The following is a 24,617-nucleotide window of genomic DNA, read 5'->3' as shown; positions in this document are numbered from 1 at the left end:
ATGGAAATGCCACATGGTTAATCTAACTTGCTATGGAAATGACTCCTAGATGTCAACTGACACAAACCTTTACTTTCCCTCTTCCAAGGGTCCTTATTAAGGTTGGGGTTGCCAATAGAATGAATCTTCCAATTGCAATATTTTGTATTCACTGCTGAACAAGATCTCCTGAAGAGATAGTAGTTGTTATGCAGTAGATAAATGCATGAACATTGCTAAAGGGGTCATGAAAGAAAAGAAGTATAAGCCAAACGTTCAAGAGCCATCCCACCACATTAACAGCAGCAGAGTATCAGTCTGTCCGTCTCCACTGTCTACCAAGTACTCTGAGAAAGCACAAGTTCAGGATATCAGTGCTTAGGTGAAGAACATGATCATTAACTGCCTGGCCTTCCCAGTTGTCAATGAAAAAATTCTGCATCGAACATGATGGAAGACATCTTGACAACCTTTGGCTAGGTTTGAGTGTTGCAAGAGCTACAACAGTGAAGTGCTGGGGGAAGACACCACAATTAAAGAGGGAGGTAACACCAGGGGAAGATATTGCAATGCCAAAATGGTACAGGGAAAGGAACAACACATAAAAGATAAGGAGTATGGAGGTAGAGAGGTAAAGGGTTGACATCTTGTGAAAAGGTTGAAGATGTAGGATGGAAGGGAAGTGCGGTAGAGCGGTAAGGAGAGGTTTTGGATTGATAACTCTTTAAAATAAAAACAACCAGAACAAAGAGTAGCAATGATCAGACAGAGAATATTTTCAGTTTTTACTTCAACAATGTAAAATCCATTGACACATTAAAAAACAAGAGATTTTCATCCTGAGACAAACTTGATTTTTATGCACACACATTTTAAACATTTTTTTTACCATATATCGTTTTGTATCCGTTTCCTTCATGAATACAGGATCACTCCCAACATGTTTATACACTGACCTCTGGCACGTATTGTTATAGGGCAGAACATTACCAGTGTCATTACCACCTATCCAGGAGATCACCTATCATTAATACAAGAGTTTTCCATGGTGAAGACTCTGTAACAAACAAATGAGCCACAGAAGGTGGTCACTGACATTTGCTATGTAGGTGTGAGATCGATTGCCTGTAAGGGTTCACTAAGCAGGGAGCAAAGGTAGAACATCCTATGAATCAAAGGAAACGAGAACGCATCCAATATTTGTTTGTGTCAACCAGTGATAAAAATACTTAAAACCTTGATAATCAATTCATTTCTTTAAATACATTTTTTAAAATGTTATATTAAATTTATACCAGCCCACATGAGTTTTATGATCTGATTATCACTGATTTAGAGCAACTAATTATCTCGCTCTATACTAACTTGCTTGTTTACTCATTCATCAAACGTATTTCAGTAATTGTTGGTAAGACTCGACTTTCATGTTGTCATGCCCACATGAAAGAAAACAACGGTCTCACGTCACTGTTCAAGAGGATTTCCAGGAATATCTACTCTACAACCCTGATTTGAGCGAAGTGACACCATCACCCACAGTGTCCTCAAGTTGACTGGACATCCCACAAATCGCATCTGAATCAGTGATGTGGATTGCCACAACACCCCCATGCCACCTGGTTCTATAGTGTCCCAAGACTTTTATCACCTACGTCCTCACACTCTGGGCCAACAGAAATTAGAGGACTATGATGCCCAACGTATTTGGCTCTTTATACTTAGGTTATTCATCATTGGTTAACTGATGTGTTTTAGTTCAAGATGTGTTGGGATGCCATAAAGCCTTTTGGTTGGTATGCCATAAAGCCTTTTGGTTGGTATGATAGATGGGGTGCAGCTCTTAGTCCCCAGCAAACACCTGTGCTACACGTTTGCTAGCTGATGTACGAAATCAGATTCTTAATCTATGGGAAGAGGCCACACCATTGTTATTAGCTGTTGAAGAGCCTCCATCAATGTTTGGACACTGATTTTCTTGCTTTTTCGAATACCTTAATGTAGTGTTCACTTGCTCTTTTCTTTTGCCTTGATAGCTATGAACAATTTCCATATTTGATTCCTCACAAAATGAGTGTTCTGCCACCATTTTCCACCTATTAACTCGCCTATATTTTCTCTTATAATTAATTTACTGTTTGTATCCTAAAGCTTTCTGCAACTCACCAATGAGGCAACTGTCTCTTTTCACCTTTTTTATTCCTTTCAAACAAACATACTTGTGTCGCCACTCTGTAGTTATAGTTAGGATTAAGGTTTCATAGGAAATGGATTTTTTGATTTGCTAAAAACGTTGGTGCCATTTGATGAATTTTTACAAAACTTTCCAAAAAAGTGTTTTTTTTCCCCTCAGCTCCGTTCTGGAAAGGTTCAGTGTGATCTGTCAAATGAGAGGGGGGGGGGGGGGGGGGCAGAGAATGGAGTGGGGGTCCCAAAATGCAACTCCCAGATTCCCACAGGAGTCACAGAGGCCTTGCTGTCTCTCGCCAGAGAGAAGAAATATATTTAAATAGGGCCTGGGCCTCCGTGTCTGCAGTGATTTGCAGTGGCAAATCCCACTGAAATAATCAGTTAAAGCTATCTCAAGTAACTATTACTAGTGCCCTAAGGTAAATATAATACGGGCACTCGCCATGCAAAGCTAATTACACACATTACATAACTCATTACATAATCTATAACATCATTTATATCATCACTGCAACATTTGAAATGAAATCATTGCTGACAAAACTGTGCATGGTGTGGGCGCAAGTTATATTTACTTTAACGCATGAGTGATAGTTGATTGAGATAATTATAGCTGGTGAATTTCAGTGCTTTTTGTTTAGTTTAAAACATTACCCTGTGACTAACATTTTTAAACCACTGACTGAATCTCTCTGGTGAGTGAGATTCTATTTCCTCTGCTAATTCACACCCTTTAGCCACACCATGATATTTTACTGATTCCTGTTGTGACCCTCATTTGGAATGCTGCTGATTCCCCCTTTTTATCAGCACTGATGTCCGTTTACTTTTTTGCAGTACTGAATGATCAAATAATCCCCTTATGTAGGACCAGGATGGCCGAAAATACATTGAGATTTTGAGTTTTAAGAAAAAATTTCAAACACAATCTTTAGGTTCATTGACCAAGTCCATTGAAGTAATTGATGTGCATGAAAGGGATGTAAAATGATTGACACATGTATAATCCTCAATAAATGAAATACATCTTTTTAATAACAACTTGGGGCCTGATTTTTTTTCCAAACAATTTCTTTGGGTTTTGTTGAGCTTGGACATCGGTTGTTACAACAGGGTGAAGAAGAAAACAAGTGGCATCCATCAGGTACATTACAGGTTCAGTAGATAAAGTGACCGTATACATGTTTGGGTGATTTCATTATCAGAATATTGGAAATAATAACAATGAACATGAAAATGCCTGTATTTTAATTTGTCCATTATAAGCGCTGAAGAGAGGAAAATACTGGCTTATAGTGGAGTGAGGAAGAGGAATCTGTGACTTGCTTGTTACTACATGATGCAATATCTTGGTGTGAAGTTTCCTTGTGCGTCCTGGTAGGATGATGGGACCCAATGGAGGATGTCATGTAGAGGCTCCGCCAACTAGCATGGAAGGCTAGGATGGAGGGACGTGTTAACTTTATAAAGAAGTAACCAAGGAAGGACCCGGGTGGTGATGGGAGGATGATGTTAGTTGACATGAGGAAGCCTTGTGGGTCGGAGGATAACGTACAGGGAGGGAGGTGAGCATAGGGACGGCCATCGGAGTAATGGGGCCTGTAGCATGCTACAGTTCTTCCATGGAGCTTGGGGCCTGATTCAAATGCTGGAAAATGGTGTTAGTACCATCGTCATAGTGGAGTACTTTACTCCCACCATGGCAAGTGTACTCCGCCGGCCACATTTATAGAAGTCCGACAGCACAGTGAGAATCTCTTGCATTTACAGAAACCGCCTGCCACACTTTCTTTTGAAAGCCTTGTCATGGTCAGAACATTATATGGTCTTTCTCCAGGGTAGATTTTGTGGTGCAACATTGGCCCTTTTTTACTTTGATATCCTATTAACATTCAGTACTTTTATGTGGTCTTTCAGAGGAAAGACCACATAAAATGTAGAATGGTTTCTGAGATGGAACATTAGCGCTGGCTTTCTCTTGAAAGACTTGTCACATTCAGTTCATGTTTATGGTTTTTCACCAGTATGGGTTCTCTGATGCAATATTAGCGGATTCTTTCTGCTGAATGCCTTGTCACATTCGGAACATTCATATGGTCTTTCTCCAGTGTGTGTTTTGTGGTGTAACATTAGCTCTTCTTTTCTCTTGAAATCCTTGTCACATTCAGTACATTTATGTGGTCTGTCCTCACTGTGGGTTCTGAGATGCGATATTAGTACTGCCCTGCTCTTGAAAGCCTTATTACATTCAGTACATGCGTATGGTGTTTCACCAGTATGGGTTCTATGATGTATTGTTAGCTGACTGTTTCTGTTGAATGCTTTGTCACATTCAGTGCATTTATGTGGTTTTTCACCAGTGTGGGTTTTTTGATGTATTAATAGATTTGGCAAGGCTTTGAAAGTCTTATCACATTCAGAACATTTATATGGCCTCTCACCAGTGTGGATTCTCTGATGTTGTATTAGTGCTCCTTTTACCCTGAAAGCCTTGAGGCATTCAGTACATTCATATGGTTTTTCACCTGTGTGGATTCGCAGATGCGGAGTCATCTCGGTTTTTGTCATAAAGCCCTGCTCACACTCAGTACACTTATATGGTCTTTCACCTGAGTGGGATCGTTGATGTGCTAGTAGATATTCATGTATTTTGAAAGCTTTATTACATTTAATACATTTATATGGCTTTTCAATAGTGTGTAGCCGACGATGTTGCATTAGTTTTCTCTTTCTGCTAAAGGCCTTTTCACATTCAGTACATGTATATGGTTTTTCCCCAGTGTGGGTTCTCTGATGTAGTATTAGCTCTCCTTTTATTCTAAAAGCCTTGTCACATTCAGGACACTTATATGGTTTTTCACCAGAGTGGATTCTCACATGCCTCATTAGCTCAAACTTTGCTATGAAAGCTTTGTTGCATTTGGTACATTGATATGGTCTTTCGCCAGTGTGGTGAACCTGATGTCGAATTAGACTTGCCTTTCGAAAATATGCCTTGGTACATTCAGTACATTTATACGGCGTGTCCCCGGTGTGCGTTCTCTGATGTAGCACTAGCCGGTATTTTGCTATGAATGCTTTATCACATTTAGTACATTCATATGGTCTTTCCCCAGTATGGATCATCTGATGCACTATCAGAGCTCCCTTTGTCATGAAAGCCGTCGTACATTCAGTACATTCAAAGGCTTTTTTCTCACTGTGGATCTTTTTATGTTTCATTAACTCTGGCTTTGTTTTGAATGTCTTGTCACATTCAGTGCATTTATATGGTCTTTCCCCACTGTGGACGCTCTTATGTAGCATTAGCTCTCTCTTTGACCTGTATGCCTTTTCACATTGAGTGCATTTATATGGTTTTTCACCAGTATGAACTGCATAATGTTGCAAAAGCCTTTGCTTGGTCATGAAAGTCTTATTACATTCAGTACATTTATAGGGGTTTTCCCCCGAGTGGGTTCCCCAGTGTAGCGTTAGGTGTTGCTTTAATAGAAACGTCTTGCCACATTCAGTACATTTATATGGTTTTTCACCAGTATGGATTTTCTGGTGTATTATTAGTGAACTTTTTTTACTAAAAGCCTTGTAACATTCAGTACATTTATATGGTTTTTCACCAGTATGGATTTTCTGGTGCATTATTAGTGAACTTTTTGAACTAAAAGCCTTGTAACATTCTGTACATTTATATTGTTTTTCACCAGTATGTAGTCTCTGGTGCTCAATTAGTGAATCATTTCTACTAAAAGCTTTGTGGCATTCAGTACATTTAAATAATGTTTTTCCAGTGTGGCTTCTTTGATGTAAAATGAGTTTCCCCTTTGTAATGAAGGTCTTGTCACAGTCAATGCATTTATATGTTTGGTTAACCATATGGGTTCTCTGGTGTGCCATTAAAATTACTTTTCTATTAAAAGACCGGCTGCATTCATTACGATTATATTTTTTCCCTTGGACTTTCTGATGGAAAGCAGGATGTTCATTCGTAATGGGGGTCTTGTCACCTTTCGTAAGGGTTTCCATTGTAAGGATGTTTCCTTTAAAGAAAAAATCTAAAATTATGTTGAAATGAAGATTAGCCACAATTATAAAATTAATATGGTTTCTCTTTACAGGGACTTTCTGATGGACTAATGGAGAATTCCTACTCAGACTTTTTTATTAATATTATTAGTATGTGAAAATTACATCAATGAGTGGTAAGTGGATTTTCTGATGCTGTGCCCTTATTGGGAAGGAGCTTTACACACTCATCAAAGAACTGTGTCTGAACACTATTTGGCTTAGTTTCACAATTTCTGTGTCTCGGTTTTGTTTTTAGCGTACATGTAATTATCAGCACACCTTCTGAATACTCCTATATTCTATGGGCTTTGTCACAATCGGTACAGTACATAATTTCTCAAACTCTCCGATGTAAAATTAAATATACATTGGTGCTGAAAGCCTAGTGGCACACTGTTTTGTCACAGCTATAATACTAGCACAATTGCTCTGTATCTTATATTATTGATGACTCAAAGGAGAAATCTAATAGATATGTTTTAACAGCTCATATGTTTCACGGGTAGTATTGCTTACATTGATTTTTTTGATACATTGTTGGGGATTCATTTGTAGAGAAGGCTTTTCACATTCAAACAAGGACTATAAACATCCTTGAAATTAATGTCACTTATTTATACAGGCGTCACATTTAGCACTGTGTCCTGTCTCATGTGTAACTTTTATAATGGTTTAAAGTTCCCTTAATAGATAAAATGTCTTTCTTAGTATATATAAAGCCCTTGATTTGTAAGAGTTCGATGATATTCAAAAGAGTAGTTTCTTTACATCTGAAACATTTTTCACATCAATAATACAGAAAAATCCTCTTCCATGAATCAATGTCTACAAGTTCAGCCTTCACATTTTTTCCAGATTTCGTTTCTTCAAGTTATGTTCTGATGCCCTTGTGCCCAAGAACATGTTTTCTAGGACTTTAGCTGTAAATGAAATAACATGCATTAGGCAGTGCTTTCATAGCTCTACTTCCTGGCAAAAGGCTAGTTCATGAGGAAGGCGTTTGTCACCCTGTGGGCATCTAGTCATCCCATAAAGTGCTGCAGATTCACATGCTATGCACACTCGTGCATCTGGTGTTGGCCCAGACTCTACAAGTTGTTTTCTCGAAGAAAGTGTTAATGGTTGAAGTTGTGTGTCAAATCCCCTTCTCCTGGAGGTATTGCACATGTTCAACGGCTCCTTTGTTAGATTGTAGTGTTTTTCCCCACCATAGGAAGTGAGGATATAGACTGCTAAGTTAGTTGTATGCTATTGAACATGCTGTATATTATTGTGTATTTGTTCCACCGTCTAATACCTGCTGGGGAGGCGGGAGAGTGCATGTGAATCTGCATCCCTACACGCTACGAATAGATGCTTACAGGGTAAGTAACATACTCCATTGGAAGCATGTGTTGGCTGCTGATACACGTTATGCATAGACTGTAAAGCAGTATTCCTCTTGCGGATGCTTTGAGTGTGAGATGTTTTTTTTCTTTGTAATAATGTTCTGAGAACCATTTGCTCCACTAAAGCTTGTTGTCTGGCTTATACAACCACACAATAGTGTTTTATAAATGGGTGTGGGCTTCACCATGTTGCAGCTTTGAAAATGTCTGTTAGTGGGATGTTTCCTAAAAATACCATTAATGCAGATTTCTTTCTTGTAGAATGTATCCTTGGCATTGTCAGTAATGTTCTTTCCGCTCTAGTGTAATACATTTCTATACATTTTACAATCCATCTTGCGATTCCAGCTTTTGATATTGGATTACCTTTTTCGGGAGTTTGAAAAATGAACCAAATAATTGTTGTATTTTTCTGAATGCTTTAGTCCTAATAAATTAAGGCTTTTTTAAAACAGATACTTGCCAAAATATCACAAATAATGCAGATCTCTGAGCCCCAGAGACACCTGCCGCATACAAGATACAAAAATTGAATTTGACCATTTTTTCATAAAAATAAGGAGAAAATGAAGGCAATACAAATAAAATCAAACCCATAAACAACCCCACCCACCCCCACACACTGCCATCTATTCCAGAGCAACATATCTCTTGTAACGTTGCCATTGTACAACATAAGACCTCATCAACCAGGGACACTTATCCTGCCCAAGGACCATGAATGAATCCCAAATCAAAGCAACACGGTGAAGAAAAATAAACAACTGAAAATTCAGAGGTCACCCTGGATCTCAGCTCCGATCTCACTGGGGCGGCTCAAGTTCCAGGCCCCGATAATCAGCCCAGCGCCTCCATATCTTGTAATGCTTCCGGGGACATCCCCTGGCCTCAAACACCGGGATCTCCAGACCCATACAAAAGTCTAGACCATTTTTCCATGCGGAAAGTGAGGGAGCAATCACTGCCTTCCAGGCTAATACGTTAATCTTTTTAACATCTAATGTATGTAACGCTCTCTCTGCGACAGTTTATGATTTTAGAAAGAATACTGATAAGTCTAGTGTCTGATTTAGACAGAAAGGTGATACACCTTTGGTAGAAACTTGGGATTTGTGCATAGTCAAACTTTGTCTTAAAACACTTGGAAGTAAGGTCCTTCTATTGTGAAAGAATGTATTTCACACACTCTGCATAGTATGTAATTGCAACAAGAAACACTACTTTCCATGTTAGAAATTGTATTTTGTATTTGTGCATGGGCTCAAGGGTGTAGACATTAGCCTGGTTTGTGCGATGTTTAAGTTCCATGATGGTACAGGGGGGTGTACTTGGTGAAATTACTCTTTTAAGTCCCTCTATAAAAGCATTTATGACTGGAATACAAAAAAGATTGATGCCTCCTATTTTGTAGGTAAGCAGCAATGGCATATAGACATGTAAGTTATATATGATTTTTGCCGATGTAAAAAGTTGCATTTTAGTTCTTTTTCTGTTGCTGAAGAAGGGTTTATTTTGTTTGCAGTACAGTAGTGAACAAAATGTTTCATTTTGGCTGCATAATATGCCCTTGTTGTTGGCCTTCTAGCTTCCTTGAAAAAGTCCATACATTCTGCTGGTAATGAAGGTACCACAATTCTATTACCCCAGGAGACAGATTGCAAGATTGAGGTGTTATGAATTGGGGTGTCTGGCTCTGACCCCACTGTGTGTGAGAAGGTTTGGTATGTTGGGAAGCTTCTTGTGATATACAGCTAAAACAGGGTCATGCACCATGACTTTCGCGCCCATGTTGGAGCTATAAGTATCAATGGTAATGATGTTTGTCTGAGTTTCTTGAACACATAGGGTAGGAGTGGGAGAGGTAGAAAAGCATATGCAAATGTCCCTGACCAGTTCATTCATATTGGATTGCCCTTGTATTGTAGGTGTGCATGCCTTGATGTGTAGTTTAGGCATTTTGCATTTCCTGCAGTGGCAAAGAGATCGATTGTTGGAGTCCCCTACCGTTGGAAGTATGTTTGTAGAACTTCCCACTCGTGTACTTGTTGCTGTGTTTTGCATGGCAGATCCGCTAGACTATTGTCTACTCCTGATATGTATTGTGCCAGGAGGTGAATATTGTGTTTGAAGGCACACTTTCATATCATTTGTGCTAGTTGTGAAAACTGCAGTGAGTGGGCCCCTCCTTGTTTCTGTATGTAATACATCGCAGTCATATTGTCTGTGCGTAGAAGTTTTTTTTCCCCAAACATATTGACTTGAACCCGTTATGATATAGCTGTATGACTAGCAGTTCTGGTACATGGACATGGAATGTAAGTTGTGCTGACCAGTGACCCTGTACTGTGATGTATTCCATGTGAGTACCCTAACCCATGAGTGATGTATCTGATGTTACTGTCACTTGTGGGATTGGGTCCCTGAAGGCTCTCTCCCCTGTTGTGTTTTGTGTGTTCCACTATTGTAGTGCCTGATGGACCTTGGGTGAAACAAACACTAGGTCTTCCATGTTGCCCTTCGCTTGTGACCATTGTGACGCTAAGCACTCCTGAAGGGGTCTCATATGCAGTCTGGCATGTGATACTATTGCAGTGCAAGAAACCATCATACCCAATAGCCGCATCACAATTTTGATTGTTAGGTGACGATGTTGCTGAAAAAGAGCCAGTGGGTTGTAGAGATTGAGAACCCTTTGGAGATTGGGATATGCTTTCCTGGTTATTGAATCGAGTATTACTCCACGGTACAGTTGTATTTGGAGCGGTTGCAGATGGGATTTCGTTGTATTTATTATGAATCCTAGTTTGTGTAAAAGGTTGATTGTAGTTTGTATGCCATGTCAACATGCTTGTTTGCTGGAACGTTTGTTTAGCCAATCGCATAGGTAAGGGAAGACCTGTATATTTTCCCTCCTTAGGTGTGCAGTTACTACTGCTAATCTTTGGTGAACACACATGGGACTGTTACACTCAAGGGTAGTACTTTGAACTGATAGTGACATCCACTTATCACAAACCATAGGTATTGGCAGTGTGCAAGTATGCATCCTTCAGATCTAATGAAGTCGCCTTCCTGTAATAGTGGTATTACATTATATAATGTTACTATATGAAAGAATACTGATAGGATGTAGTAGTTTAGTGGACGTAAGTCTAGGATGGGGCATAGCATTCTGTCCTTTTTGGGGATTAGGAAGTATGGGAGTATACTCCTTTCCCTTGATGTTTGTGTGTAACTGGTTCTATAGCCCCTTTTTTGTATTAGCGCTTTTACTTCTTTTAGCAGATGCAGGAGCTGTGGATTGAATTTGTGTTTTCGTGGTGGGATATTGGGTGGTTGTTTTTTTGAGTTCTAGACAACACCCCTATTTGACAATTTCTAAGAACCCCTTGGCCTATTGTTACTGTGGGCCACAGCTGATGGTAATGCTGTAGTCTTCCCCCAACAGGTGATGTGTGATCGGGGGGAATAGTTGGGATGTTACGGTTTACTAGTTTTGACTGGCTTTGTGGGTGTGCCACGACCTCTTCTTATGCGTATAACTCTGTAGTAACCTCTTCCTGAGTGTTGGTGGTATTGTTACTGCTGTTTCTGGAAGCTTGGGGCCTGCGGGTTATTAATTATGAAGCCCTCCCCCCCCCCACTTTGGAAGCGGCAAAAAGGCTGTTTGTGAGTGGTGGACTGCAAAGTTCCTATTGACTTAGCGGTTTCTGTGCCCTTTTTTATTTTCTCTAGTTGAAGTATCAACTTCTGGACCAAACAGGTGTCCACGGTCAAAGTGTATATTGAGAATGTGTTGTTGTACCTCGGGGTTGAACCCAGAAATGCGAAGCTTCGCATGCCTAAATAGTAGAACAGAAAAGTCCACAGACAACGGGATAGGTAAAATGAAATTAAAAAAATTTATAAAACCACTTAGCTTGAGCCGCCTCATCGCTGAGTAGGAGATGCAGTGAGGGCAAGGTAAGTTTTTTTTTTTTAATTTAATTTTAGCTACCACATTATCTGTTGACATGCCCCGTCCCGCCCCAGACCTACCACTTTTAATTGTGCCGCCCGCCACTGGGTTACAGGCCTTGTGTGTTTCAGAATTTCAGTATTTCGCACCACACCGAGGTCACTTCCTGCATAGGCTTTCCTTCTACTCCATCATGGTGAGACTAACATTGTCAACGAGTGTGGCTGTTGAGAATGTGGAAGTTTGCCTTGTCAGTGTTTTTTAATACACAGTTTCAATACATGCTGGATCAGTGTGTCGGTCTTCATCCTCGATTGCTGATTTATCTTTATCTGTAGACCATGTGGGCATCAAAACTGTAGAACTCCGCCGCAGTCCGTCCGAGCCTAATGGCGGAAAAAAAAAACAATCTAACAAAGGAGCCGTTGAAGCACAATACCTCCAGGAGGAGGGGATCAGGCGCATGAAGTCGACCATAAACACCTTCCTTGAGAACAATTTGCAGAGTCTGGGCCCAACACTAGATGGCAGGACTGTGCATAGCATGTGTATCTGCAACCTATACATGCTACGAATATCAACTTCTTTGTACACTGAAAAAGAACTCCGAATGTTATAATCATAAAAGTAAGCAATAGGATTGTTTGTCATAGCTTAAGAAAATCTGGAAAATATTTTACCAGTAAGGACACTCATGACTGCAAGGAAAGATAATGCATTTGTGCCCCCCCTACAATGGATTAAAATAGATGCATGAAGGATGTATTAAATCGGGCTAACAGCACAAATTCACAGAGAAATCAAAATAAATACGAAGCACTAATCATGTCAATAACCAATATCCCCCACATTAATTTATTCATGTGAAAGGCTCATCCTCTTTGAGTGAAGGATTTGCCACTGCAAAGTGGGAAGCCTTACTGTGGATGTGGACTTGCAGCATTCATGATACTGGTTATCTTTTACTTTCATGTTAAAATGAATGTTCGCAAGCCATAATGTGTTCGTTAGAGTATTACTTCCAGGCAGGTGCTGCCTGGCTAGAGGCTGACTGCACACTGATAGTATTGTCATTTTGGGCAATAAAGCCATTTGCTCAAGAAGTTATCTCTGCACTTTTATTACTTTAGAGCTTTCAACAAATGGTGATGAGAGGTTAAAACTGAGGGTGGCCGATTATCAAACGTCAACCAGCCTCTAATGTAAGTCAGCAACATGTTGTAGAACAGTGCGGGCAAAAGACTAGACCAGAGCATGTGCAAAATGGCAGAACTACATCCAGGTTCATTCTCTGTATGATTCCTGTGACGGAATTATTTTTGTACGCGAGGATGTTAGTAGTTACTTAGTGGTCCTATCACACTTCAATTTTCCTTATGAAGGCAGAACAATGCATTGTTACACTTACAAGAAGAATTCAGTCATGGGAATCATACAGAGAATTAACCTTGAATGTAGCTCCATCATTTTGTCTTGAGGTATGCCATCCTGCCAACCTGCAGCAAACGCCTGAAGCAATGTGAACGAAAGGGGACATCACCATGATAAAAGATTGTACCGGCGTCTGCATACCCTTGCTGAAGGAGGAAAAAATATGAAGGGAGTAAAGGCGAAATGAAATTCAGCATTGCCAGCTGTTACAAGAGAGCGAAAGTGGTAACATAGAGCAAGAAAATGACCACATAGCCTTTGACTACAGAGTAATACAGAGTGCAGAGCAAAGGGGTTGCACAGTCTTGTCTCTCACTGAGAATTCTGAACTAGTAATTCAGTATGTACTGTCATGTTTTATTCATGAACTGACTACTATATTTTATGTGAATTGTTTGTGTTCATTTGATATAGTGACCACTTATTTTAGTTAAATGTTTTACCATCATGACACAATGGGTGCACAGCATTGCTGCTGCCAGCATGACACAATTGCCCCACTTTTTATCAGATGATTGCAGCTCTGTGCACCCTCAAAGTGGTAACAGAACCTGTTTGGCTCAAATTTGATTGTAGCAGGGGAAAATGTTTTCCCCATCAAGAAAGTATGGTCTACTTTTGCATCACCTGGGCATAGAAGGAAGGCATGTTTATCTGGAAGAAATGGCAGTTGGCAATGAAGAAGGTGAGCCCAGAGATATTTACGAGATGTTTGTTAAACGCTAGAAGAACATTTTACATCGAAGATCAAAGTGGCATTTTTGCCAGGATTCAAAGAAAAACTAAAAAAGTTAGGTCAGTCTAGCAGGTCTGAGAAATTTAGCTCATATACGTTACCAAATAATTAATCCGTACAAAGCAGTGCAAGGAAAACTGAAAGCAAAAGACACAAGATTGAAAGATGCCACTTATATCACAGGACGTACTAGCTAGTACATATTCCTGTTAATTGGAGACAGGAATTGGGAAGACATAGTTGGCTCAGAGAACATCAAATTACTGGCTCCTGACATTAACCCAGAGGCATTAGGAATCATTAACATTGATCGGATAGTGAATACTGTGGCCAGGATTACATTTAAGGAAAAGAAACGCCAGGGACATGTACATAGTCAAGAGTAAAGATAATTCATCGGGCTGGCGCCACCAGGGGGGAATCTGGAAATTAGGCTAAATTGCAATTATCCTGAACAAGCCATGTTCATGTAAACAGCACAGTTAGGAGATGATGACAACATTTCAGAGATTAGAGTTTAGGCCTGTTGAGGAATTTAAAGCACAGAATTCTGATGAAAAAGAATACCATAAGTTCGTAAACTTATAAGAGAACCAAACCAAACCTTATGTTTTCTCACTGAGGAGGGATTTTATAAGCTACTGCAACTGGGAACAAATCAGGAAATCAAAGCTTCTGAATGGCTGGTGGCAGTGTTATTAGAAGCAAACAGGCCTCACAAAATCTTTAAAATGTTACTAGACCTGCAGGTCTAGTAACTTGAATAATCTACCCAACTGTAATGTACCTGGCCCATAAACTGGTCTCAAAATGTGTGAATGTAGGCAAATATTTCATTTTACAGAGCTTCCTTTTTCATTTTCACATGTGAGTGCACCTTCAAATGTGTGAGGTCAGGGTTTCTGCTGTAGAAAAAAAAATGTTGTTTGATTAAATAAACATTTACTCCATGTATAATAAGAATCTACCACATATAGGGTACACATGATCCTGGACTTGCCTCTTAGTTCACTAATAGCATTGCCATCAGGGCAGGGATGGGAGTTTTTCCCAGTTCTAATGTACAAGAATCGAGAAGTTGGAAATAGCGGATCCTAGTGTGGTCACACTAGATCTATCTCATGAATATTAATGAGGGCGGTTGCAGTTAATTGAAGCCATCAAAGCATTGTGGCCTGCTGGGATCAGCAGACCCCCCCCTCATGTCAGTGACTGATTTTTAAAAAAACAATCTTTTTTTTTTTTTTTAAATGCAGTCCGTCTTCCTTAAAGGAAAACAGATGTGTTTGAAAAGAAAAAAAATGAAATGTTTGTAACATTTTTTGAAAATAGGTAGTGGTCTGTGGGTCCACTGCTTGCCCTTAAAAAATATTTGCATCAAAATTAATTCGGGGGTGGGAGGAGTCACATTGGGATCTCTTCTGATTTGCAAGTGGTCACCACCACCTTTGAGGTGCAGGTGAAAATTAAAAGTATCTGAAAGAAACACGTGTTATATATCCCTTTCCTTAGAATTACCCCCAGGCGTCAGACTGGATCTGGAAAGATTGTCAGCAGTACCTCTGAGCGTCGGAAGGTGGCGTCGGTTGGCTCCGCATCCGTCGTCGTGGTCGCAGGGATGACGTCGCGGCAGCTACTTAGACACCGCCCTCGCGCGCTGATGTCAGTTCTTTCTTTGTCCGCGCCAGCCAGCGCAGATCCGGAGAGAGTGGTACCTTTTTGAGTGACTATTGTCGACGTCGTCTTTTTGAGTCTATTGACTCCTGGTGCACGTCAGGGATGCCCGGTTTTAAAGCTTGCAGTTCCTGTCCCCGACTGATGTCGGTGACGGATCTGCACCGTGTGTGCCTCTTTTGCCTGGAACGCGACCACGACCCCAAGTCGTGCTCCGACTGCCGGGCCCTGGCTCCGGAGACTTTGCGGGAGCGGTCTAGAAAGCTTCTGGAGCGCCGGCAGGCGGCTCCGCGCCGTTCGAGTTCCTGGACCCTCGTTGGTCGGCCGATAGACGTCGACCCTGGCCTCCTTTCTGGTGTAGATTCAGAGCCAGACTGGCATCGCCCGATGTCGGACCCGGCGCCGAGTGAGGCTTTTGTGCCCCTATTCATTCCGGGGGTTCCTTATCATGGGAATTGGACCCCAGAAGATGAGGAGGACTGGGAGGGGGGGTCACCTGAACTAGGAACTAGGGGATGTCAGTGGGTTGGACACATCCCCAGATCTTGGCATGTGGTCTCCTCCTACCGTGGCTATGGAGGAGGGAGCATCATATGCAGTGGTGTTACGTAGGGCGGCCAAGGCTCTCAACCTTAAGCTCCCTACTGTGGCGGTTAGGACTCACCTCCTAACGGGAGTACTACAGCCGGTCAGCAAGCTCTTCGGAGCCCCTGTTGCCTTTTAATGATGCACTTACAGACATCCTTTTGGGCACCTGGTCCAGGCCCAAAACGGGGGCTCCCATGGACAGGATGATCGCCCGACGCCACCGCCCGGCTGCGGGTGACCCCACTTTCTTCTCCCAACAACCTAACCCTGAGAGCTTGGTAGTCCAAGCCTCCAATTCCAAGAGTGTGTACCCAACCGCTCCGCCGGAACGAAAATCCAAAAAGCTGGACCACCTTGGAAAGAAAAAAGTTTCTTCCGCCAGCTTTGGACTGCAGTCGGTAAACACTGCCTATCTATTGGGCCGTTATCCCCCACTCTGTGTGGGATACGGTTGCGCAGGTGCTGCCTCAGTGTCCGGAGGAGGCCCGGACAGTGCACTCCCAGGCTGTTGCCGCCGGGAGGGATGCGGCCAAGTTTACCATCCGGTGTGGGCTGGACACCGCAAACTCTGTGGGCAGAGCGATTTCCACGTCGGTAGCCCTTCGGCGCTACGCCTGGATGAGATCCACTGGCTTTTCAGGTGATGTCCAGAATACCCTCATGAAAATGTCCTTTGATGGCCGTCGCCTTTTTGGTGAAAAAGCAAACAACGCTTTAGTGCGTTTCACGGACTCACGGGATACGGCCAAGTCCTCAGGCCTCTCCAGCCATCCAGCGCAGTCTGCTTTTCGCCCCGTTCGTGGCTACAGAAGGGGTGCCCCACTACGTCCTGCACAGAGCCACAGGCCGCAGTAAGCTGCCCAGGCTTCCCGAGGAGGTGGGAACCACTGCAGTGGTTCAGGGGGCCAGAGGACGGGTCAGTCCACCAACCCCCCTTCTGCAGCAGCCTCTAAACCTTCGTGGTCCAACATTTCAGGCCCATCAAACGTCAGTGGGTGGCAGGATTCGCCATTACCTCCCCCACTGGCACACCATCACGTTGGACAGGTGGGTTTTGCTGATAGTCCGAAGGGGCTACTCCCTACCCTTCGAGGATACCCCTCCTGCCATGCCACCTCCCCCACTGGCACACCATCACGTTGGACAGGTGGGTTTTGCTGATAGTCCGAAGGGGCTACTCCCTACCCTTCGAGGATACCCCTCCTGCCATGCCACCGAAATACCACCGTATGTCGGAGGACCACCTGGCACTTCTCCAACAGGAAGTTGCGGCTCTCTTGGCCAAGGGAGCCATCAAGCACGTTCCTGCCCCAGAAGTAGGTCGTGGTTGCTACTCCCACTACTTTCTGGTGCCCAAGAAGGACAAGGGCCTGCGTCCTATCTTGGATTTCAGGAACATCAACCGCTTCATCCGGAAGGAGAAGTTCAACATGTTGACGCTTGCTCAGGTCCTGTCTGCCCTTGACCCGGAAGACTGGATGGTAGCATTGAACATGCAGGACGCTTACTTTAACATCCATGTCCTGCCGGCTCACCGGCATTACCTGAGGTTCACGGTAGGCCACGAGCATTTTCAGTTCACCTTGCTCCCCTTTGGCCTTACCAGCGCCCCTCGGGTGTTCATGAAAGTGATGGCAGTGGTCGCAGTTCATCTGCGCAGATCAGGGGTTTCTATCTCAATGACTGGCTGTTGAAGGCGGGCTCGCCCCAGGCAGTTGTCTCCCACCTCCAGACTACGGCCAGCCGACCTGCATTCGCTGTGGTTCTCCATCAATGTGCCAAAGTCACACCTTATTCCCTCTCAGAAGCTCCTCTTCATCGGAGCGGTTCTGGACATGACGCAGTTTCGGGTCAATCCTCCCAAACAGCGAGTCCGGGACATTCGGGCTATGATTCTGATCTTTCAGCCTCTATTACGGGTTTCGGTCCGGCTGACCCTGAGGCTGCTGGGCCTCATGGCCTCCTGCATCCTGCTGGTCGATCATGGCAGGTGGCATATGCGGGCTCTGCAGTGGGACCTGAAGTTCCAGCGGGCGCAGCATCAGGCGAATCTGTCCGATTGCATCCAGATCTCGGAGGGCACTGCACGACAGTTGCAGTGGTGGCTCACGAACCAGGATTGGGTCAACGGCAGACCCCTCTCCCTTCCCTAACCAGATTACACAATGGTGACATACACATCCCTTCCGGGATGGGGAGGCCACATGGGAGAGGTGGAGATCAGAGGCCTCTGGTCTCCGGCAGAGTCTGTGATCCATATCAACCATCGGGAGCTCTGGGCGATCCGTCTTGCACTCAAGGCAGTCCTTCCATCTGTCCGGGGAAGAGTAGTGCAGGTGTTCACGGATAACACCACCTCCATGTGGTACTGCAACAAACAGGGCGGGGTGGGGTTGTGGACCCTATGTCAAGAGGCCCTCCGCCTCTGGACATGGCTGGAACATCAGGGAATATCCCTGGTGGTTCAACACCTGGCAGGTTCACTGAACGCCAGGGCGGACGAACTCAGCCACAGGTGCATGATGGATCACGAATGGCGTCTGAACTCGGAGGTGGTGCAAGGTCTCTTTCGACAATGGGTAGAGCCTTTGTAAAATCTATTTGCCACCAAAGAGAACGCGCAATGTCAGCAGTTCTGCGCGTTGGAATTCCCAAGGCGGCACTCGCTCAGTGACGCTTTTCGTCACGAGTGGAGTTGCAGTCTGTTGTACGCCTTTCCACCTATACCACTTCTGCCCAGAGTGCAGAAGAAGATCAGGCGCGACAGGGCCAAAGTCATTCTTGTGGCTCCGGATTGTGGCACGAAGAGTCTGGTACCCCGAGCTGCTCAAGATGGCCATCGATCCTCCAACTCGCCTGCCCCTTTGGGAGGATCTTCTGTCGAAGCAGCAGGGGACGGGCCTCCACCCGAACCTGTCAGTCTCCACCTCCTTGCGTGGAGATTGAGCGGCGGCAGTGGACGTCTTTCGACCTGCCTCCCGAAGCTTGTGATGTAATCTTGGCAGCCAGGCATCCCTCCACCAAGACAGTATACGCCTGCCGGTGGAACAAATTTGTGGCATGGTGCACAGCAAAGGCTGTGGATCCCCTCTCTGCCCCTCTTTCTGAGGTTCTTTTGTTCCTACTTTCTTTGGCCCAGCAGGGCTCTGCTCTGGGCACTATCAAGGGCTATCTCTCAGCCATCTCTGCATTCCTTCAGCTTCCATATCAGCCTTCTCTTTTCAAGTCCCCAATTGTAAATCGTTTTCTGAAAGGCATAACTCACCTTTTTCCTCCTATTCCTTTCATTATGCCTCAGTGGGACTTGAATCTAGTTTTAACCTATTTAATGTGCGCTCCCTTTGAGCCGCTTCACAACTGTCCCTGGAGGCTTCTTACGCTCTAGACTGCTTTCCCGGTTGCCATCACCTCTGCCAGGAGAGTGAGTGAGCTCCAGGCTCTTTCTTCTAAGCCTCCTTTCTGATCTGTCCATCCGAACAAAGTGGTCCTCAGGACTCGTCCATCCTTCTTGCCCAAGGTTGTCTCTGCCTTCCACATCGGGCAGACCATCACTTTGCCCACCTTCTTTCTGCCTCCACATCCTTCGAAAGAGGAGGAGAGGCTCCCCCGTCTGGACCCAAAACGTGCGCTTTCCTTCTATCTGGATCGCACCAAACAGTTCCGGGTGGATGATCAGCACTTTATTGGGTACGTGGGTGTAAAGGAAGGTCGGGCAGTACACAAACGGACTATCTCCCGATGGGTCATTTTGTGTATTAAGGCCTGCTATTCTCTGGCAAAGAAGGACCCCCCAGTGGGGCTGCACGCCCATTCTACCAGGGCGACGGCAGCAACTATTGCTTTAGGACGAGGCGTTCCTCTCCATGACCTCTATCAAGCAGCTACGCGGGCCTCGCTGCACATGTTTACAAAACATTACTGTCTTGACAGTCCAGTCCGGAGAGACGGCTTCTTTGGCCGTTCTGTTCTCCAGGACTTTCTGGTGTGAGATTGGTTCGCAGACCCACCACCGGGGTTGGTATTGCTGGGGTATCTATTCTAAGGTAAGGAATCTATAACCAACGTGTTTCTTTCAGATGAACAAGTTACCTTCAGTAACGATATATCTGTAAGAAACATTAGTTAGTTATAGATTCCTTACCGCCCCACCCATCCTCCCTGTTCTGCAAACAGATTTCTAGGGCTAAATAATTCCCTTTCAGGGCCCTAGTATTTGTGCACCAGTGGTCAGTGTCTTGCATGGCTCTGCGTTTCTGGCGTGGAAAGCCGTGTACAGAACTGACGTCAGCGTGCGAGGGCGGCGTCTAAGTAGCTGCTGTGACATCCCGGTGACCACGATGCCAGACGCGGAGCCGACCGAGGACACCTTCCGACGCGCAGACGAACTGCTGACGAAAACTCTCCGGGTCCAGTCTGCCACCTGGGGGTAATTCTAAGGTAAGGAATCTATAACAAACTAATGTTTCTTACAGATATATCGTTACCGAAGGTAAGTAGCTTGTTCTTTATGACCGTTAACTGGTCACAAAATATTCTTACATACAGCTGCAAATCGGTATTAGGAAGGACGCCCTAAACACTTCCCATTCAAATACTGGATTTGCAAATCCAAACTGATTCAATAACAGGTTTCCGGAGCGCAGTTTGCTTTTTGTACATTTTAAAAACCTTTTTTGCCGTCGCAAACTACCCGATTTTGTGAATTGGGACGTTTAAGACCTCAAAAAAGGTTTAGTACATATGGCCCTATAATATGATATCACACTGTTTTGGTTATTATTCTGGTTTGTTCTTGAGATAACGATAACAAGGAACTGGTCTCATACTTGTGTCGCATGAAGTGTTTTATCAATGTTATTGTCTGAGTGACTTCAAACTTTCCCAAGTTCTTGGAAAGAGAAGGACAGACAACACCCGCGTCAAAGGCAGGCATGTCAATAAATCTGTAGAAATGAGAAAACAGAGTCTCGGCCTGCTAAAGATGGAGTCTGGCCTTATGGGCTTTATGTCATGGTGAGATTATTCCTTGACTGGCAGAATACTATTCGAAACTCCAGAATTTTGCAAGTGTTGTCTAGAGAAAACATTTTAACTTGAAGAAAGGTTCCACGTACGAGTGGTCAGATGGGCGTCAGATTGGTCTCAGTTATTTAAAGTACAAGATAAATAAGAAGATACCTAACCTATGACTTTCTTTATGTGCAGATTGACTATGGACTTTAACCTGAAAGGACTGGGTGCAGTCCTCTCGTAAGTGGTAAAGGGGGAAGAAAGGGTTGTAGCCTTTGCTTCAAATTCCTTGAAGGGAGTGGAGAAACATTTTACAGTTGAGAAAGTTAGTGCCTCTCATTCCACATCTTGGAGTCTATCCTTTGTGTTGAGAAAAGACCATTGTCCAGCAGCCGCAAATCTTCTATTGAAGGGAGGCGAGAGGGCAACTCCCATATCAGCAGGTTGATAGAAAGTTTTAAGAGATTTTAATTTCTGGGTGGAGGACTTGCCAGGACAAAAATACTTTGCAACAAACTCGAGGTTGCCATTGGAAAGTAGGAAGTCGATGCCACACAATTATCAGTTTCATACGTAAGAGGAAATTCCTTGCATGAAAAGGAATGATCAGAGGCAACGGAGGAAGAAAAACTGCTGGAGTCATGGCTGGACATGCGGTCAAAGGGTGAATGAACTTTAGGGAACTGTCTGAGCAGAAACAGGACTTTGGAATGTGAGAAGAGAGTGGAGTGTCATAGATGGAGAATTGAGGAGAGGCAGCAAGTCGATCTTTCTGGTGGGAGTGAAGAAGACCTTAGCATTAGGTCTGGAATTGGAAGGGGAAAGTAACTGTCTTATAAACTGGCGAAAGCGCATTCCACCAACATGGCAGGATCATCATGCCTAAAAACAGCAGGCAAAAGCTCCTTCACTATCTTATATCCCCCCCCAACCTCTCCAGGGTTGCAGCTAAAACCTTTAAACACAATATTTTGTCGCCACAAAGGTCGCCATTCATACATCATCGGCAACTCAAACAAAGCTTAAAGCACTGAGACTCTAAACCAACAGCATTCAAAGGGCTATTCTTAAAATGAAGAGCATCTTACACTGTACAGAAGAATCTATTACAAAAATCAAGCTCATTCAGAGTTCTGTATGCAATCTACAAAGCCACCCTATCCTTACAGCCGTGCCGCTGTCAAAGAGGCCGTATCGCCTGCGTCAACAACTAAAGTATCTATCAGAAGAAGAAACTTTCCCATTACTACTATCCGACGAATCATCACTGAGGCCTCTAGTCACCCAGACTTGGGAGGCGAAAACAAAATTGGAATGGTCAAACTCAACGTGAATAGAAATTCCATCCTAAAAAATAGAAAGCTAAACATCGATAACCTGAAGAAAGTTCTGCTAACCTCATCCAATCATGACTCAAATCCTGAGAACTCCTTGAAACCGCTCCTAGGTCTTCTGCTTTAATGCCGATCAGCAGTGAAGCATGCCTCTGACATTGCCAATCTCATTTTAAACCAAGAAATTGACGTAGCGGTACGAACGGAATCTTGGCTCACCGAAACTTCATCGCCTTGCATCGATCTACTTGTTCCCCCAAACTACAGCATAATGAGACTAGACAGAAAAATAAACAAGCATTGGCATAGCCAAATAGGTCTCGCTTTTGGGACCTTATAAGTGTTTAGCCATGCAACACTTATAATGTCCTAAAGGCGAGACCTATTGGCTATGCATTGGGGGGGTCTTATAAGTGTTTAGGTAGAGCTATTGACTTTGCCAAGGTTTCTAAGCTGTGCAGTAGAGAAGTGTGGCTGCTGTGCAGCATGCTGAGAAGTTGTAATTAAAAAGTGTAAGAAGCACTGAGTGATGCTGTGCTGGCCCTAATTTATGCTGTGCTGGCCCTGATTTATGCTGTGCTGGCCTTGAGTGATGCTGTGCTGGCCTTGAGTGATGCTGTGCTGGCCTTGAGTGATGCTGTGCTGGCCTTGAGTGATGCTGTGCTGGCCTTGAGTGATGCTGTGCTGGCCTTGAGTGATGCTGTGCTGGCCTTGAGTGATGCTGTGCTGGCCTTGAGTGATGCTGTGCTGGCCTTGAGTGATGCTGTGCTGGTGCTGACTGATGCTGTGGTGGTGCTGACTGATGCTGTGGTGGTGCTGACTGACGCTGTGGCGATGCTGTGGTAGTATATAGTGATGCTGTGGTGTTCCTGAGTGGCGCTGTGGTGGTGTTGAGAGATGCTCTGCTGGCCCTGAGTGATGCTGTGGTGGTGCTGCTGCCTGATGCTGTGGTAGTGCTGCTGCCTGATGCTGTGGTGGCCCCGAGTGATGCTGTGGTGGGCCCCGAGTGATGCTGTGGTGGGCCCCGAGTGATGCTGTGGTGGGCCCCGAGTGATGCTGTGGTGGGCCCCGAGTGATGCTGTGGTGGGCCCCGAGTGATGCTGTGGTGGGCCCCGAGTGATGCTGTGGTGGGCCCCGAGTGATGCTGTGGTGGGCCCCGAGTGATGCTGTGGTGGCCCCCGAGTGATGCTGTGGTGGCCCCCGAGTGATGCTGTGGTGGCCCCCGAGTGATGCTGTGGTGGCCCCCGAGTGATGCTGTGGTGGCCCCCGAGTGATGCTGTGGTGGCCCCCGAGTGATGCTGTGGTGGCCCCGAGTGATGCTGTGGTGGCCCGAGTGATGCTGTGGTGGCCCCGAGTGATGCTGTGGTGGTGCTGACTGATGCTGTGGTGGTGCTGACTGATGCTGTATTGATGCTGTTGCGCTTTAGTGTGATGCTGTGGTGGTACTGGGTGATGCTGTGGTGTTTCTGAGTGATGCTGTGGTGTTTCTGAGTGATGCTGTGGTGGTGCTGAGTGATGTTGTGGTGAAGGTGAGTGATGCTGTGGTGTCCCCGAGTGATGCGGTGGTGGTGCAGAGTAATGATGTGGTGGTGCTGAGTGATGCTGTGGTGGTGCTGAGTGATGCTGCGGTGTTTAGTGATACAGTGTTGGCCCTGAGTGATAATGTGGTGTCGCTGAGTGATGCTGTGGTGGTGCTGAGTGATGCTGTGGGGGCGTAGAGCGATGCTGTGGTGGTGCTGACTCCGCAGAATAATTCTAACTTTTCTGTGATTGGGAGGCTGGCGAGAAAGCAGGTCTGGCAGTAAAAGGGCTTTGTTACAGAGACCAGGCTGGCCAAGCTATGTAATTGAATCAATACACTGATGAGTTGATGAAACAAGGTTAGAAATACCCAACTGCCCCTTTCGTGAGAATAATAACATCATTTTGTAAAACGCAGACCTGGGATGCTTTCAAATCAAATGTATGTTTAGACTGCTTATACTGGAACAACGTTCTTGGTTCTAAAAAAAAACCTGACTATTCATGCACTGAGCCGCTGCAGTAACGAAACCAGCATCTAGAAATCTAAGACTAATTTCGATTCAATAAAATGCTGCTACAATTGCAATAGTGCCATGAGGTATAGCTTTTGGTCTGCACTGGTGGGCTCCAGAGGCGCCGTCTGATGCGACTTGTTTGCCCCCTTTTAAGAGAGCACTCTAGCTGGGCGAAAGGGAGACAGCAGTGGCCGCTGACAAAGACGAGTCCGGGAAGGTAACATTTAT

General features: G+C 44.4%; 1 protein-coding gene across 3 annotated transcripts in view; it reads right to left on the bottom strand.

The window, feature by feature from the left end:
* Positions 1-750: 750 nt before the first annotated feature.
* LOC146813715 (uncharacterized) overlaps positions 751-24,617 on the bottom strand; it is a 121,721-nt gene continuing 97,854 nt past the window's right edge. For 2 of the 3 annotated variants that reach the window (XM_085610209.1, XM_085610210.1), the window contains exon 5: positions 751-7,151. In XM_085610209.1, the coding sequence (XP_085466335.1) occupies positions 4,174-6,189 (2,016 nt within the window). In that variant the 5' untranslated portion in view covers positions 6,190-7,151 and the 3' untranslated portion in view covers positions 751-4,173. Of the gene's footprint in view, positions 7,152-9,103; positions 11,964-24,617 lie in introns of those variants that run through there. The other variant, XR_014962890.1, reaches the window with a different exon arrangement.

This window comes from Triturus cristatus, chromosome 6 (assembly GCF_964204655.1).
Source record: "Triturus cristatus chromosome 6, aTriCri1.1, whole genome shotgun sequence".
NCBI classification, from domain to species: domain Eukaryota; kingdom Metazoa; phylum Chordata; class Amphibia; order Caudata; family Salamandridae; genus Triturus; species Triturus cristatus.
Note: the sequence above shows the minus strand (reverse complement) of the source record. Positions and strands in the feature narration are given on the sequence as shown.